Source organism: Ostrinia furnacalis, unplaced genomic scaffold (assembly GCF_004193835.3).
Source record: "Ostrinia furnacalis isolate ACB-3 unplaced genomic scaffold, ASM419383v2 OfSCF3163, whole genome shotgun sequence".
Lineage (NCBI taxonomy): Eukaryota > Metazoa > Arthropoda > Insecta > Lepidoptera > Crambidae > Ostrinia > Ostrinia furnacalis.
The window spans coordinates 1-11,234 of NW_021133402.1; the positions used below are offsets into that span (position 1 = coordinate 1).

Below are 11,234 nucleotides of genomic sequence, written 5' to 3' on the forward strand. Positions count from 1 at the left end.
CATAGAAAACAAAACACGCACGATGGCATGGCACCCTACAGGATTACTATTCGACAAGACCTCACATACGAGCGAGCATTGACTCACGCACGCGTATTCTTGTGTGTGATGGAAAAAATAAAGGAAATGGTGTACTAAATACTGTGCAGTATTTAACTGCCTAAATAATAATAAAAACACAGAATGTACTTTTTTAAGTTGCCTCAAGACACTGAGAGCTAAATAAGTAGTTAATATTCATGATAATTCATGCTAAATCATGTATTTCCTCCGCCATTTTCCGCAGTTTGGCACCTCACGTCACATCATTTTACCGAAGTCAGCCCTATAGCTTCGGCGCAGTGCCGATCACTGACGCGGGCCATCGTGCGTGTTTTATTTTCGATGTAAACTCGTGGAGAGGAACAGGCCTGGTACTACGCACAGCAGCCGCCGCAAGGATGGTACTGCGCACAGCAGCCGCTGTCGCCCGCCGCGCCGCCGCCCGCGTGACCATCCAGACCAGACCATCGTACAGGTACACGCGACCAGCACGTGGCTACACGTACTGTGCCGCTACACAAGTGTGTACACCGCACACTGCATCACCAGGCTACCGCACAATGAGCAGCCTGCTGCAAGTGCGTGTGAAGAGTGGTTTAGCTATGCATACTTTAGACGTTTGCGTCTTATAAGTTGCAATACAAGTCTCCGTTAAAGCTCGACGCTAAAATGCTGATATGCTCCGGAAACGCCTTTTGTTTGCCAAACCCTTCATACTCTTATCCAGGCTGTTGTTGTTCTTTATTATCAACTAGCAGCCCGTCCCGGCTTCGCACGGGGTTTTACCAAGGATCCCTAATTTTTTTCAAAATGAAATGTAGCCTATGTTAAATTGGAAGAATGTAGCATTCTATTGGTGAAAGAATTTTTTAAATCGGCCCAGTACTTTTTGAGCCTATTCATTACAAACATAGAAAAATAGGTACAAATCTTTCCTCTTTATAATAATAATATTAGTGTAGATTAATATTTACAACTTGAACTACTGTATTCCAGTCATGCAGCAACTTAGAGCACGGCCAGAGCATCTGCAGCGCTGCCTTACAAGTGGTGCTGCGGGCACTTCAACGCAACCAGAGCACCACGGTGCTGCAACACATGTTCGCCTCACTGCGCACCCTCATCGTTAAGGTAAGTTAGTCTTTAGGCCTTTGCCACATTTGATTTAAATGCCGTCACGAATCTTCCACGTTGACACACCCATAAACATTTAGTGGTCTACGTTTACGCAGACTACTATTGGCAGGTAATTGCTAATTGCTCATAAGGCCTAACTTATGAGCCTTATTGATATTTATTGTCCGTGGTGCATAATCTTTTCCTAAAGGTTTTAAACCTTTGTTTGTCGCCTGTCATCCGCTTTGCAATGGAGGGAAGTCATACCTTAATTTTGAACACCTCCTATGTTCTTCTGATTAATTTCGTTGCGGGTCCAATGACAGTTTAACTTTCCCCCGGGACAAACTTGACCTTCATTGGTTTTGTTTTTATGGCGGTCAAGCTGTAGATCCTGGCTACACAGGAGTTGCAGTGGTGGGAACGAGAGGTGGGAATAGTCCCGTTTACGCAGACCCTTAAACTATTTTTTAAAAAGTGTTAAAAATAATACCTTTCCTTTTTTCTTAGCTGGGCTGGTCCTGCTGCGGCGAGGAGTCGGGTATCTGCCGAGTTCTGTTACGTCATTGCGCTGCGCTAGCGCCACAAACACGTGCACACGCTAGTGCCACTCTCTACGCACTCATGCGACAACATTATCAACTTGGAAACGTAAGCATAACTAAAAAAAAAAAGAAAAATCACACAGCTAAAGCAGGGATGTTATGGATATAGAGTTTCGATTATGTTATTCCACCAGCTCGCACTAAGCGTTTCGATGATTCTTTTATAACGCGAACGGCTAGGGACTGGAATTTGTTGCCTGCTGCTGTCTTTCCCGAAGCCTATAATCCGGGCCTTTTCAAGGCGAGAGTGAATAGGCACTTGTAGGGCAGATGTGTACCATCCTAGAGTGCATCCCACTTAACATCAGGTGCGATTGTGGTCAAATACCTGCCTTGTTATGTATAAAGAAAATGAATACGGTTACGGATATTAGAATAATATTATACCGGTTTCGGTTTCGGTTACGGATATGAAATCATTTCGGATTATCCGAAGTTTCGGATAATTTCGGTTACGGATATTATAATTTTAAAAATGTAAAATTCAAGTAGCAATATGCTACGCGAGCGCGACCCACATAGCCACTTTATGTAATTACTATGACGGCACCTATGATAGGTAAAACAGGTGGAGATATCAGATGGTGCCAGGGAATTCCAGACAAGCAACAAATATTAAAAAATATTAAGATTTAGACTCCGCCTTTATCCGAAACTTTTAAATCGGTTACGGTTACGGATATTTTTTTATTTCGGATATCCGATAGTTACGGATATCCACAGCATCCCTGAGCTAAAGTATAGCAGAATTAAATGCGATTACTTCATAAACAAACAATGATTTCTGAGTTGAACTATGACCCATTTTATTATTGTTTATTATAAAAACACTTCTTCGCTATATTGAAGTCATCTCCCATGATTCACTCATGTTTATGTCCATTGAAAAATTCCTCATTATAACTTCACTCAGCATGATGAAATGAGAAAAACTGGAAAAAAATTTCTAAATAAAAACCGATCATTAAATGAACAAACAATTGCATAATTGAGANTTCTTCATTCCACATCAGAAATGTACGTTCAAAGTTCAACAATCATTGTTCCGTGTCCTATTTCATGCCACTTTTTCTTCTAACTGGTTTTATTTGCGCAGAACTTCAGTCGCGTGAAGATGCAGGTGACGATGTCGCTATCGTCTCTAGTTGGCACGTCGGCCACCTTCAGCGAAGACGCACTTCGCCGTGCGCTTAAGACCGTGCTAGTTTATGCTGAGAAGGACCAGGATCTACACGACACTAACTTCCCGGAGCAGGTCAGTATCGTGTACACACAGCTCAGCTCAGCAGGTGACGATGTAGCTATCCTCGCTAATTGGCACGACGGCTAAAGCCTGGTCTGTGAACACGTAGAATTGTTTCCAATGACCCCAAGCTACCCATCCTTATCGCTCGCGCGTAATTATGTTGCTGTCGCGCTCGCACACTCACTGCGGGCGCCCGTCGCACAGTCGCGACAGCAATATAATTACGCGCGAGCGATAAGAATGGGTAGCTTGGGGTCATTGGACAAAATTCTACGTGCTCACGGACCAGGCTTTACCTTTAGTGTACCTAAGACCGTGCTAGTGTATGCTGAGAAGGACCAGGATCTACACGATACCAACTTCCCGGAGCAGGTCAGTCTCATGGACAGCTCAGCAGGTGACGATGTCGCTATCGTCTCTAGTTGGCACGTCGGCCACCTTTAGCGAGGACGCACTGCGCCGCGCGCTCAAGACCGTGCTAGTTTATGCTGAGAAGGACCAGGACCTACACGATACCAACTTTCCGGAACAGGTCAGTTCAGGTGCTCATACAGCTCAGCTCAGCAAGTGACGATGTAGCTATCCTCGCTAGTTGGCACGACGGCTAAAGCCTGGTCCGTGAACACGTAGAATTTTGTCCAATGACCCCAAGCTACCCATCCTTATCGCTCGCGCGTAATTATGTTGCTGTCGCGCTCGCACACTCACTGCGGGCGCCCGTCGCACAGTCGCGATAGCAATATAATTACGCGCGAGCGATAAGGATGGGTAGCTTGGGGTCATTGGACAAAATTCTACGTGCTCACGGACCAGGCTTTACCTTTAGTGTACCTAAGACCGTGCTAGTGTATGCTGAGAAGGACCAGGATCTACACGACACTAACTTCCCGGAGCAGGTCAGTCTCATGGACAGCTCAGCAGGTGACGATGTCGCTATCGTCTCTAGTTGGCACGTCGGCCACCTTTAGCGAGGACGCACTGCGCTGCGCGCTCAAGACCGTACTCGTCTACGCTGAGAAGGACCAGGATCTACACGATACCAACTTCCCGGAACAGGTCAGTTCAGGTGCTCATACAGCTCAGTAGGTGACGATGTCGCTATCGTCGCAATATTAGCTACCTTTAGCGAGGACGCACTGCGCTGCGCGCTCAAGACCGTACTCGTCTACGCTGAGAAGGACCAGGATCTACACGATACCAACTTCCCGGAGCAGGTCAGTTCAGGTGCTCATACAGCTCAGCTCAGCAAGTGACGATGTAGCTATCCTCGCTAGTTGGCACGACGGCTAAAGCCTGGTCCGTGAGCACGTAGATTTTTTTCCAATGACCCCAAGCTACCCATCCTTATCGCTCGCGCGTAATTATGTTGCTGTCGCGCTCGCACACTCACTGCTGGCGCCCGTCGCACAGTCGCGACAGCAATATAATTACGCGCGAGCGATAAGGATGGGTAGCTTGGGGTCATTGGATATAATTCTACGTGCTCACGGACCAGGCTTTACCTTTAGTGTACCTAAGACCGTGCTAGTGTATGCTGAGAAGGACCAGGATCTACACGATACCAACTTCCCGGAGCAGGTCAGTGCTGTCACTTACTTATCTGTATAACATCCAGGAAAACACTGTGGCCTCTTTATCTTTATGAGGCCTATCGTTTTAGCTAGGGTTCCCAACCCTCCCGGATTGCCCGGGAGACTCCGGAAATAATGGTTAACCTCCCGACCTCCCGGAGAGCAATATTTTCTCCGGTATTTCTAAAATTTAAATGCATCCATTGCTGCTCGTACTTGTTTATAAATTTTATCTTTAAAAGAACCAATCACATGGACCAGCATTACTAAGCTCCAGGAATTATTAAATATTGACATAGATAGTGACAAATTGTACGATGAGTTTGGACTTTTGCGTGAAGAGCAACCACATGTTATTGAAGAAAATCGAGTGGATTTACGCTGGGTTCACTTCTTTACGAAATCGAAAGACAGAAATCCCTGTCCTGAATTAAAAAAAAAATGGTCGTCACGTTTGTTCTTTCCATTCGAATTCCTGTCTCTATTAATGCTTCATTCGAGCGCGTATAGAGCGTGATAGAGCAACTATGGGGCCAGCCCCCCCCCCCCCCACAATTCTCCCGGGTTGGTCCTTTCAAGAGTTGGCAACCCTAGTTTTAGCACTTAAATGCATTAGTTCTCCTGCCGCTTCAGCACTCACTTAATGGCGCCATTGTAGAGTGAATCACTTGCTAGTGGCTAAGAAAGTGACGCTTACTGGCATGCACTGAAGCAGTAGAAGGACTATTACTCATCAGGATGACGTCACTGTAGAGCAGTCTTTCCCAAAGTGGGCGATAACGCCCCCTTGTGGGCGCTGCAGGCTTAAAGGGGGGCGGTAAGAGACCCAGAAAAAAAATCGGGACGTTGTGTAGAGGCTTGGGAGGCGTCATCTACTAGGAGGACTCTGAGACACCGACTGAGCTCGACTTTTGACTACAAAAATGGGGGGCGCTAAAAATATTTTATTCTCAAAGTGGGCAGTAGACTAAATAAGTTTGGGAACCACTGCTGTAGAGTAAGGTACTGTCACTCACTGGTGGCTGTCAGTAACCAACTGCTGAGCACTGAAGCGGTAGCAACTTTCGCATTTGCATTCACTATGGTTGACGCCACTGTATAGCAAGGTACTGCTATAGTCGTCGGTGGTGCCAACTGTTTAGGGTAAAAACGATAGCCCTCATTATGTGTATAATGTTAAAGATATAACCTTGGAACTGTAAAGCTTCAGCCATATCAAGGTATTCAGCCTGCGTCCGCGATAGCGTATACAGTGACGCACGCGCAGTGATCGCCACCGCCATCGCGGACACGACATCTCCTTGGTTTGACTGAAGCTTCACGATCTCAATTTCCATCCTCAGGTGAAGGACCTGGTGTTCAACCTTCACATGATCCTGTCCGACACGGTGAAGATGAAGGAGTTCCAGGAGGACCCTGAAATGCTTTTGGATCTCATGCACCGCATCGCGCGCGGCTACCAGCACAGCCCCGACCTGCGCCTCACGTGGCTCAGCAACATGGCGCAGAAGCATATGGAGGTCAGTGGGGGACTCTTCACTTCACCGTCATCCAGATCGTTCAGAGCCTACGCTAAGAGTAGGCGCACACCGTTGATTTTTCGTCGGCCGATAGTTTAGTCGGGCAGTTGATCAGTATAGGCATGTATGGGCATGTATGCACACTACGCCGATTCGATTGGCCGATTCTTCATACAATTTAAAATCGGGCACAACTATCGGTCAACTAAAAATCAACGGTGTGCGCCTACTCTAAAACTCGCGTGGTGTGAGTCGCGCGCTTATAACGCAGGCACACGCGTTGGATCAGTTGGATGCCTATCGCGGAGCGCAGGTCTGCGTCAGACGTCCGGAGAGGGCACCCGCGCAAGCATTATGCCCGTTTTCACCATCAATCCTTAATTTTTAAGTGACCCCTATGGTAACCCACAGGAATTTTGTTTTCAAAGGGGTCACTTAAAAATTAGGGATTGATGGTGAAACTCTTCACTACAGTAATACGACCATCTCTAATTTTCCAAGGATATGCAGGATTTGCATTACATTCCCCACGCTGGCCTGTTGGGCTGGAGAAGCTTGACGTAAGCATATTCTTCTTTGGTCGCCTTTTGAGACGTACATGATAAATAATGTCTGTTCCTGTTCTACTGTGTAGGCTCCCATAGGCGCCACATCTTAGTATCTTTAATTCATGTGTTTTTAGATTATGAGATATGTCAAAGCTTTTGGGGCAATGTTGTTGTGTACTTGTGTCAAATGTATTATTATTGTTTGTTCTCTGTAGCTGTGCCTTAAATAAGAAATAAATAAAATAGTGGTAAATTTTTGTAGTAGACTTGAGTCAATACGTTTGCTTCCACAGCGCTCGAACCACGCAGAAGCAGGCATGTGCCTGGTTCACGGAGCTGCCTTAGTCGCGGAGCAGACGTGTGCGGGCGGCCGCGGCGCAGCCCTGCTTGAGAAGGTCACACACAACGCGCTGGATGAAAGCTGTGCTGATGCTTTGCACCACCATCTTACACATCAGGAACTACAGGTGAAAAGAAATTTCCTCTCCTTTTGACGTCCACGATCCTCTACATTATGTTTCTTTATGTATCCCACGTACACACGTGGTTCAAAATTCACAACGCGCTTAACGTAAGCTGTGCTGATTCTCTGCACCACCACCTCAATCATCAGAAGTTGCAAGTAAGAAGATCCTTTTAGGGTGATGAATAGGCGCGGTGCGGCTCTGCTCGAGAAAGTCACGCACAACGCGCTGGATGAGAGTTGTGCTGATGCTTTGCACCACCATCTTACACATCAGGAGCTGCAGGTGAGAAGATCTTTTAGGATGATGTTCAATTTTCACCTCCTCACATACCAGGAGGCAAGAATTTTCCAGGAGCCCACGCTCTCTGTACCCACACTATTTTTCTTTTGCCCCACTCACTGGTGGTTATGGTTGTGGACCAAACGTGCATGGGCGGGCGCGGCGCGGCTTTGTTGAAGAAAGTCACGCACAACACGCTGGATGAGAGTTGTACTGATGCCTTGCACCACCATCTTACGCATCAGGAGTTGCAGGTGAGCGGTCTTATTATACTAGTCTACCAACGTCCGAGCAAGTACGTACCCAAAGTGCACGTACTCGACGAAAACTGCACTAATGCTCTTCTGCACCACCATCTTACTCACTAGGAGCTCTAAGTAAGTACTTTCTAAGACTCCACTACTCTCGATCTCTTCTTACTTTGCTTCTGTATGGAGGCGAAGCAAACGTGCGCGGGCACGCACAACGCGCTTGATGAAAGCTGTGCTGATGCTTTGCACCACCATCTTACACATCAGGAGTTACAGGTGAGCGGTACTCTTCACGAGCCCAAGCTCTCTGTCCTTCTTTCTTTTGCTCCTTTGTAGGTTAGGCGCGGTGCTGCCTTGCTAGAGAAAGTCACGCACAACGCGCTGGATGAGAGTTGTGCTGATGTTTGCTCATTGCATTGCACCACCACCTTACGCACCAGGAGCTCCAGGTAAGTACTTTACAAGACTCCACTACTCTCTCTTCCTACTTTGCTCCTTTATGGTGGCGGAGCAGAGATGAGCGGCTGGGCGCGGTACGGCCCTGCTGGAGAAAGTCACGCACAACGCGCTCGATGAAAGCTGTGCTGATGCTTTGCACCACCATCTTACACATCAGGAGTTACAGGTGAGCGGCACTTTTAGCGCTCCTGCACACGACGCCGCTACTGTTGATACGCGCCGCGTGAACACCGCTGCCGCGCCGCGGGCGAAATTATGCTTTGATGGCGCGGTGGCGGCGCGGCGGCGGTTTTACTCGGTGCGTATGAACAGTGCAAAGGCGCGGCGACGGCGCGGCGGCGGCGTCGTTTGCAGGAGCCCTTACTTTGACCTGCTATTCTTCTTTTGCTATTTCATCTATAGTCTCTCATCTTCCAAGCCAGTACGTACCCAAAGTGCACGTACTCGACGAAAACTGCACTAATGCTCTTCTGCACCACCATCTTACTCACTAGTGTAGTGTGTGTGTGTAACATGTAACAGTATTAGTATGTATAAATATCGATTATCCCTATTTAATCATTCATTAATAAACTGAGATAGCTAAGAAGAAGTTGTTTACTTTATGCTCCCGAGCTCCCATCCTTACATGGCGACCCTGCCATTTTTGGAGGTCTGCCGGAGTTCGGTCGGGCGAAACATAAAGAACGATTATTATTAGTAAAAAGTGAAGTAAATCAAGTAAATTCAGTGAAAATGTGCCGGTCTAATATAGAAAAAGACGAGGTGTTTTTGACCCAAAATTCCTCAGGGTCAAATGCTACAGAATATCACATTTCCAATATAAGTATCGTGCTGACGCTGATATGCACCATGCTGGCGATTGCTGCACTATTTGGACTGTACTTGATATACAAGAGGTGCCACCACGGCTGGATCCGTAACGAGATTTTGGCGCAAAACTTAAGGCGATCCTGTCGCCTCCCGTCCCTTCGACGACCGACCCGGGAGCCTCGCGTGTGCTTCAACTGCCAACGCCGTCAGGACCCAGTGTGCACGAAATGTGAAAGTGTTTAAGTGAATCGGTAAGAAACAACTTTTCATTGATTATATTATCAGGTGAATAAAGTGTTAAAATAACTTTTTTTTTATAAACCAAAATAAACATCTTTGGTTTACCTGACATTATTTTAGTGTAACGAATTTTACCTAAGTTAATTTTGCTATGCGGAAAAATGAGGCGCTTTTATTTAGTTTTTTGTGATTTTCTCGAAAATATGGGAAAAATAAGGGTCTAAAAACTGAGTAATAATATCGCCCACGTTGTCATCTATCATCTCTCATTCATGGTTTGTTAAAGATCGCCCAAGATGTCAACTAAAACACGCAGTTTTCATTTAAAAAAATACCTTTTAAAAATACGTCAAAATAGCCAAGCTAGAAGTTTTTTAGGCACTCATTTTAACACACAGATTAAGATAAAGGTATAAGCTAATACATAAGTAATAACAAAAAACCAGTGAACGAAATTGGATAAATTGACAATACAAACAGAAGTCAGAAAATCCATGATTTTGACTTTGTTCACTTTACGGTCGCATCACATAACTATGATAGTAGATCATGACTTGATATTAGTGATATTTGATAGAATGAAGTCTCATCTTTCAATTTATATGCAAATCAATCTTGTTTTAAGTAGTTGCATTTAAAGCACCATGTCCAACACCTTGTATGGGCTCGATCCACCGTGCGGCGCGGCCCTCCTTGAAAAGGTCACGCACAACGCGCTGGATGAGAGTTGCGCTGATGCTCTACATCATCACCTTACACATCAGGAACTACAGGTGAGAAGAAATTTCCTCTCCTTTTGACATCCAAAATCCTCTATAAGTTCCTCTAGGTATCCCACGTACACACGCGCTTAACGTGAGCTGTGCTGATGCTTTGCACCACCACCTCAATCATCAGAAGCTGCAAGTAAGAAGATCCTTTTAGGGTGATGAATAGGCGCGATGCGGCTCTACTCGAGAAAGTTACATGCAACGCGTTGGATGAGAGTTGCGCTGATGCTTTACACCACTATCAGCTGACGCATCAGGACCTGCAGGTTAGGAAAGCTTTTGTCTCTTTTGGAAGATCCACCATCCTTCTTTTGCTCTTCACTGACATCCAAGCAAGTACGTATCTTACGTGTGCGTATTTGCACCTGATTTGCAACGCCCTCTTCTCTCCATTTTTTAAACTACAGATGGTTAGTTTTAGGCTGATAATAAAGGCTCCTATTTTACCAATCATATTTAAGGCTGAGGAATTTATCTTTTTTTTGTATTATCTTTTGTTCTTCAAAAGGAGTTAACGCTTTTTGCTCTTTGGTTCAACCAGTTCACAGTAGCTTTTGCAGATCAAATAATAATGTTTATGTGAAATAGTAAGACACGGGTCTTAACGCGACGTTTATTAATGAGTTACATTATGTACTCATGGCTTGACGTTTCGTTAAAACCCGTGTCTTACTATTTTAATTGAAATGGAACGCGAAAGTTTTAAATCTTATAATGTTTATATGATTGCTCCAGGCTCTACTGGAGCACGCGGCCAGCGAGCTGATGACGGCGGGCATGTACGAGACCGTCAACGAGGTGTACAAGGTGCTCATCCCCATCGCCGAGCAGCTGCGCGACTACAAGAAGCTCGCCAACATACACAGGTAGCTACAGACACAGGCGGCCACAGACACAGGCGGCCACAGACACAGGCGGCCACAGACACAGGTGGCTACAGACACAGGCAGCTGCAGACACAAGTAGCTTTCTTTTACCCTCCCACATAGGTACGGACGACAGCACATCAAAGCGTCTTCGTTCGTTTCAGCCAAATGCCGTCCACTTATCCACTGCTGGACAAAGGCCTCCCTCAAGGATTTCCATAACAACCAGCCCTGCGCTGCCCGCAATTAGGTTCTACCGGCGACCTTCACCAGATCGTCGATCCTTCAATCGTTCAAAATTCGTCGATTCGTCGTCTTCCGGCCCGTGGTCGCCACTCGAGAACTTTTCTGCACTTGCGTCTTATCTCGTTGCAATATAGGCTATTTTCTATCAAAAATGTATACATCCGATGTGAGACTTCAAAGGCCTCCCTTACACTA

General features: G+C 46.1%; 2 protein-coding genes across 2 annotated transcripts; both read left to right on the top strand.

Annotated features, from left to right (window-relative positions):
- The first annotated feature begins 440 nt into the window (after positions 1-440).
- LOC114357474 (dedicator of cytokinesis protein 7-like) lies at positions 441-7,142 on the top strand. Its single transcript, XM_028311089.1, has 7 exons — positions 441-620; positions 1,039-1,173; positions 1,669-1,809; positions 2,860-2,883; positions 3,407-3,541; positions 5,924-6,100; positions 6,942-7,142. The coding sequence occupies exons 1-7, from the start codon at positions 441-443 to the stop codon at positions 7,140-7,142; spliced, it is 993 nt and encodes a 330-aa protein (XP_028166890.1).
- Positions 7,143-7,292: 150 nt separating this feature from the next.
- LOC114357475 (dedicator of cytokinesis protein 7-like) lies at positions 7,293-10,834 on the top strand. Its single transcript, XM_028311090.1, has 2 exons — positions 7,293-7,397; positions 10,663-10,834. The coding sequence occupies exons 1-2, from the start codon at positions 7,293-7,295 to the stop codon at positions 10,795-10,797; spliced, it is 240 nt and encodes a 79-aa protein (XP_028166891.1). The 3' UTR covers positions 10,798-10,834.
- The last annotated feature ends 400 nt before the right edge of the window (positions 10,835-11,234 follow it).

Excerpts from the sequence above, each read along its gene's own strand:
- LOC114357474 (XM_028311089.1), top strand. The coding sequence starts at position 441 with ATGGTACTGCGCACAGCAGCCGCTGTCGCCCGCCGCGCCGCCGCCCGC. Across the intron at positions 1,174-1,668 it reads TGCGCACCCTCATCGTTAAG|CTGGGCTGGTCCTGCTGCGG; the intron begins GTAAGTTAGTCT and ends CTTTTTTCTTAG. Across the intron at positions 3,542-5,923 it reads ATACCAACTTTCCGGAACAG|GTGAAGGACCTGGTGTTCAA; the intron begins GTCAGTTCAGGT and ends TTCCATCCTCAG.
- LOC114357475 (XM_028311090.1), top strand. The coding sequence starts at position 7,293 with ATGAATAGGCGCGGTGCGGCTCTGCTCGAGAAAGTCACGCACAACGCG. Across the intron at positions 7,398-10,662 it reads TTACACATCAGGAGCTGCAG|GCTCTACTGGAGCACGCGGC; the intron begins GTGAGAAGATCT and ends TGATTGCTCCAG.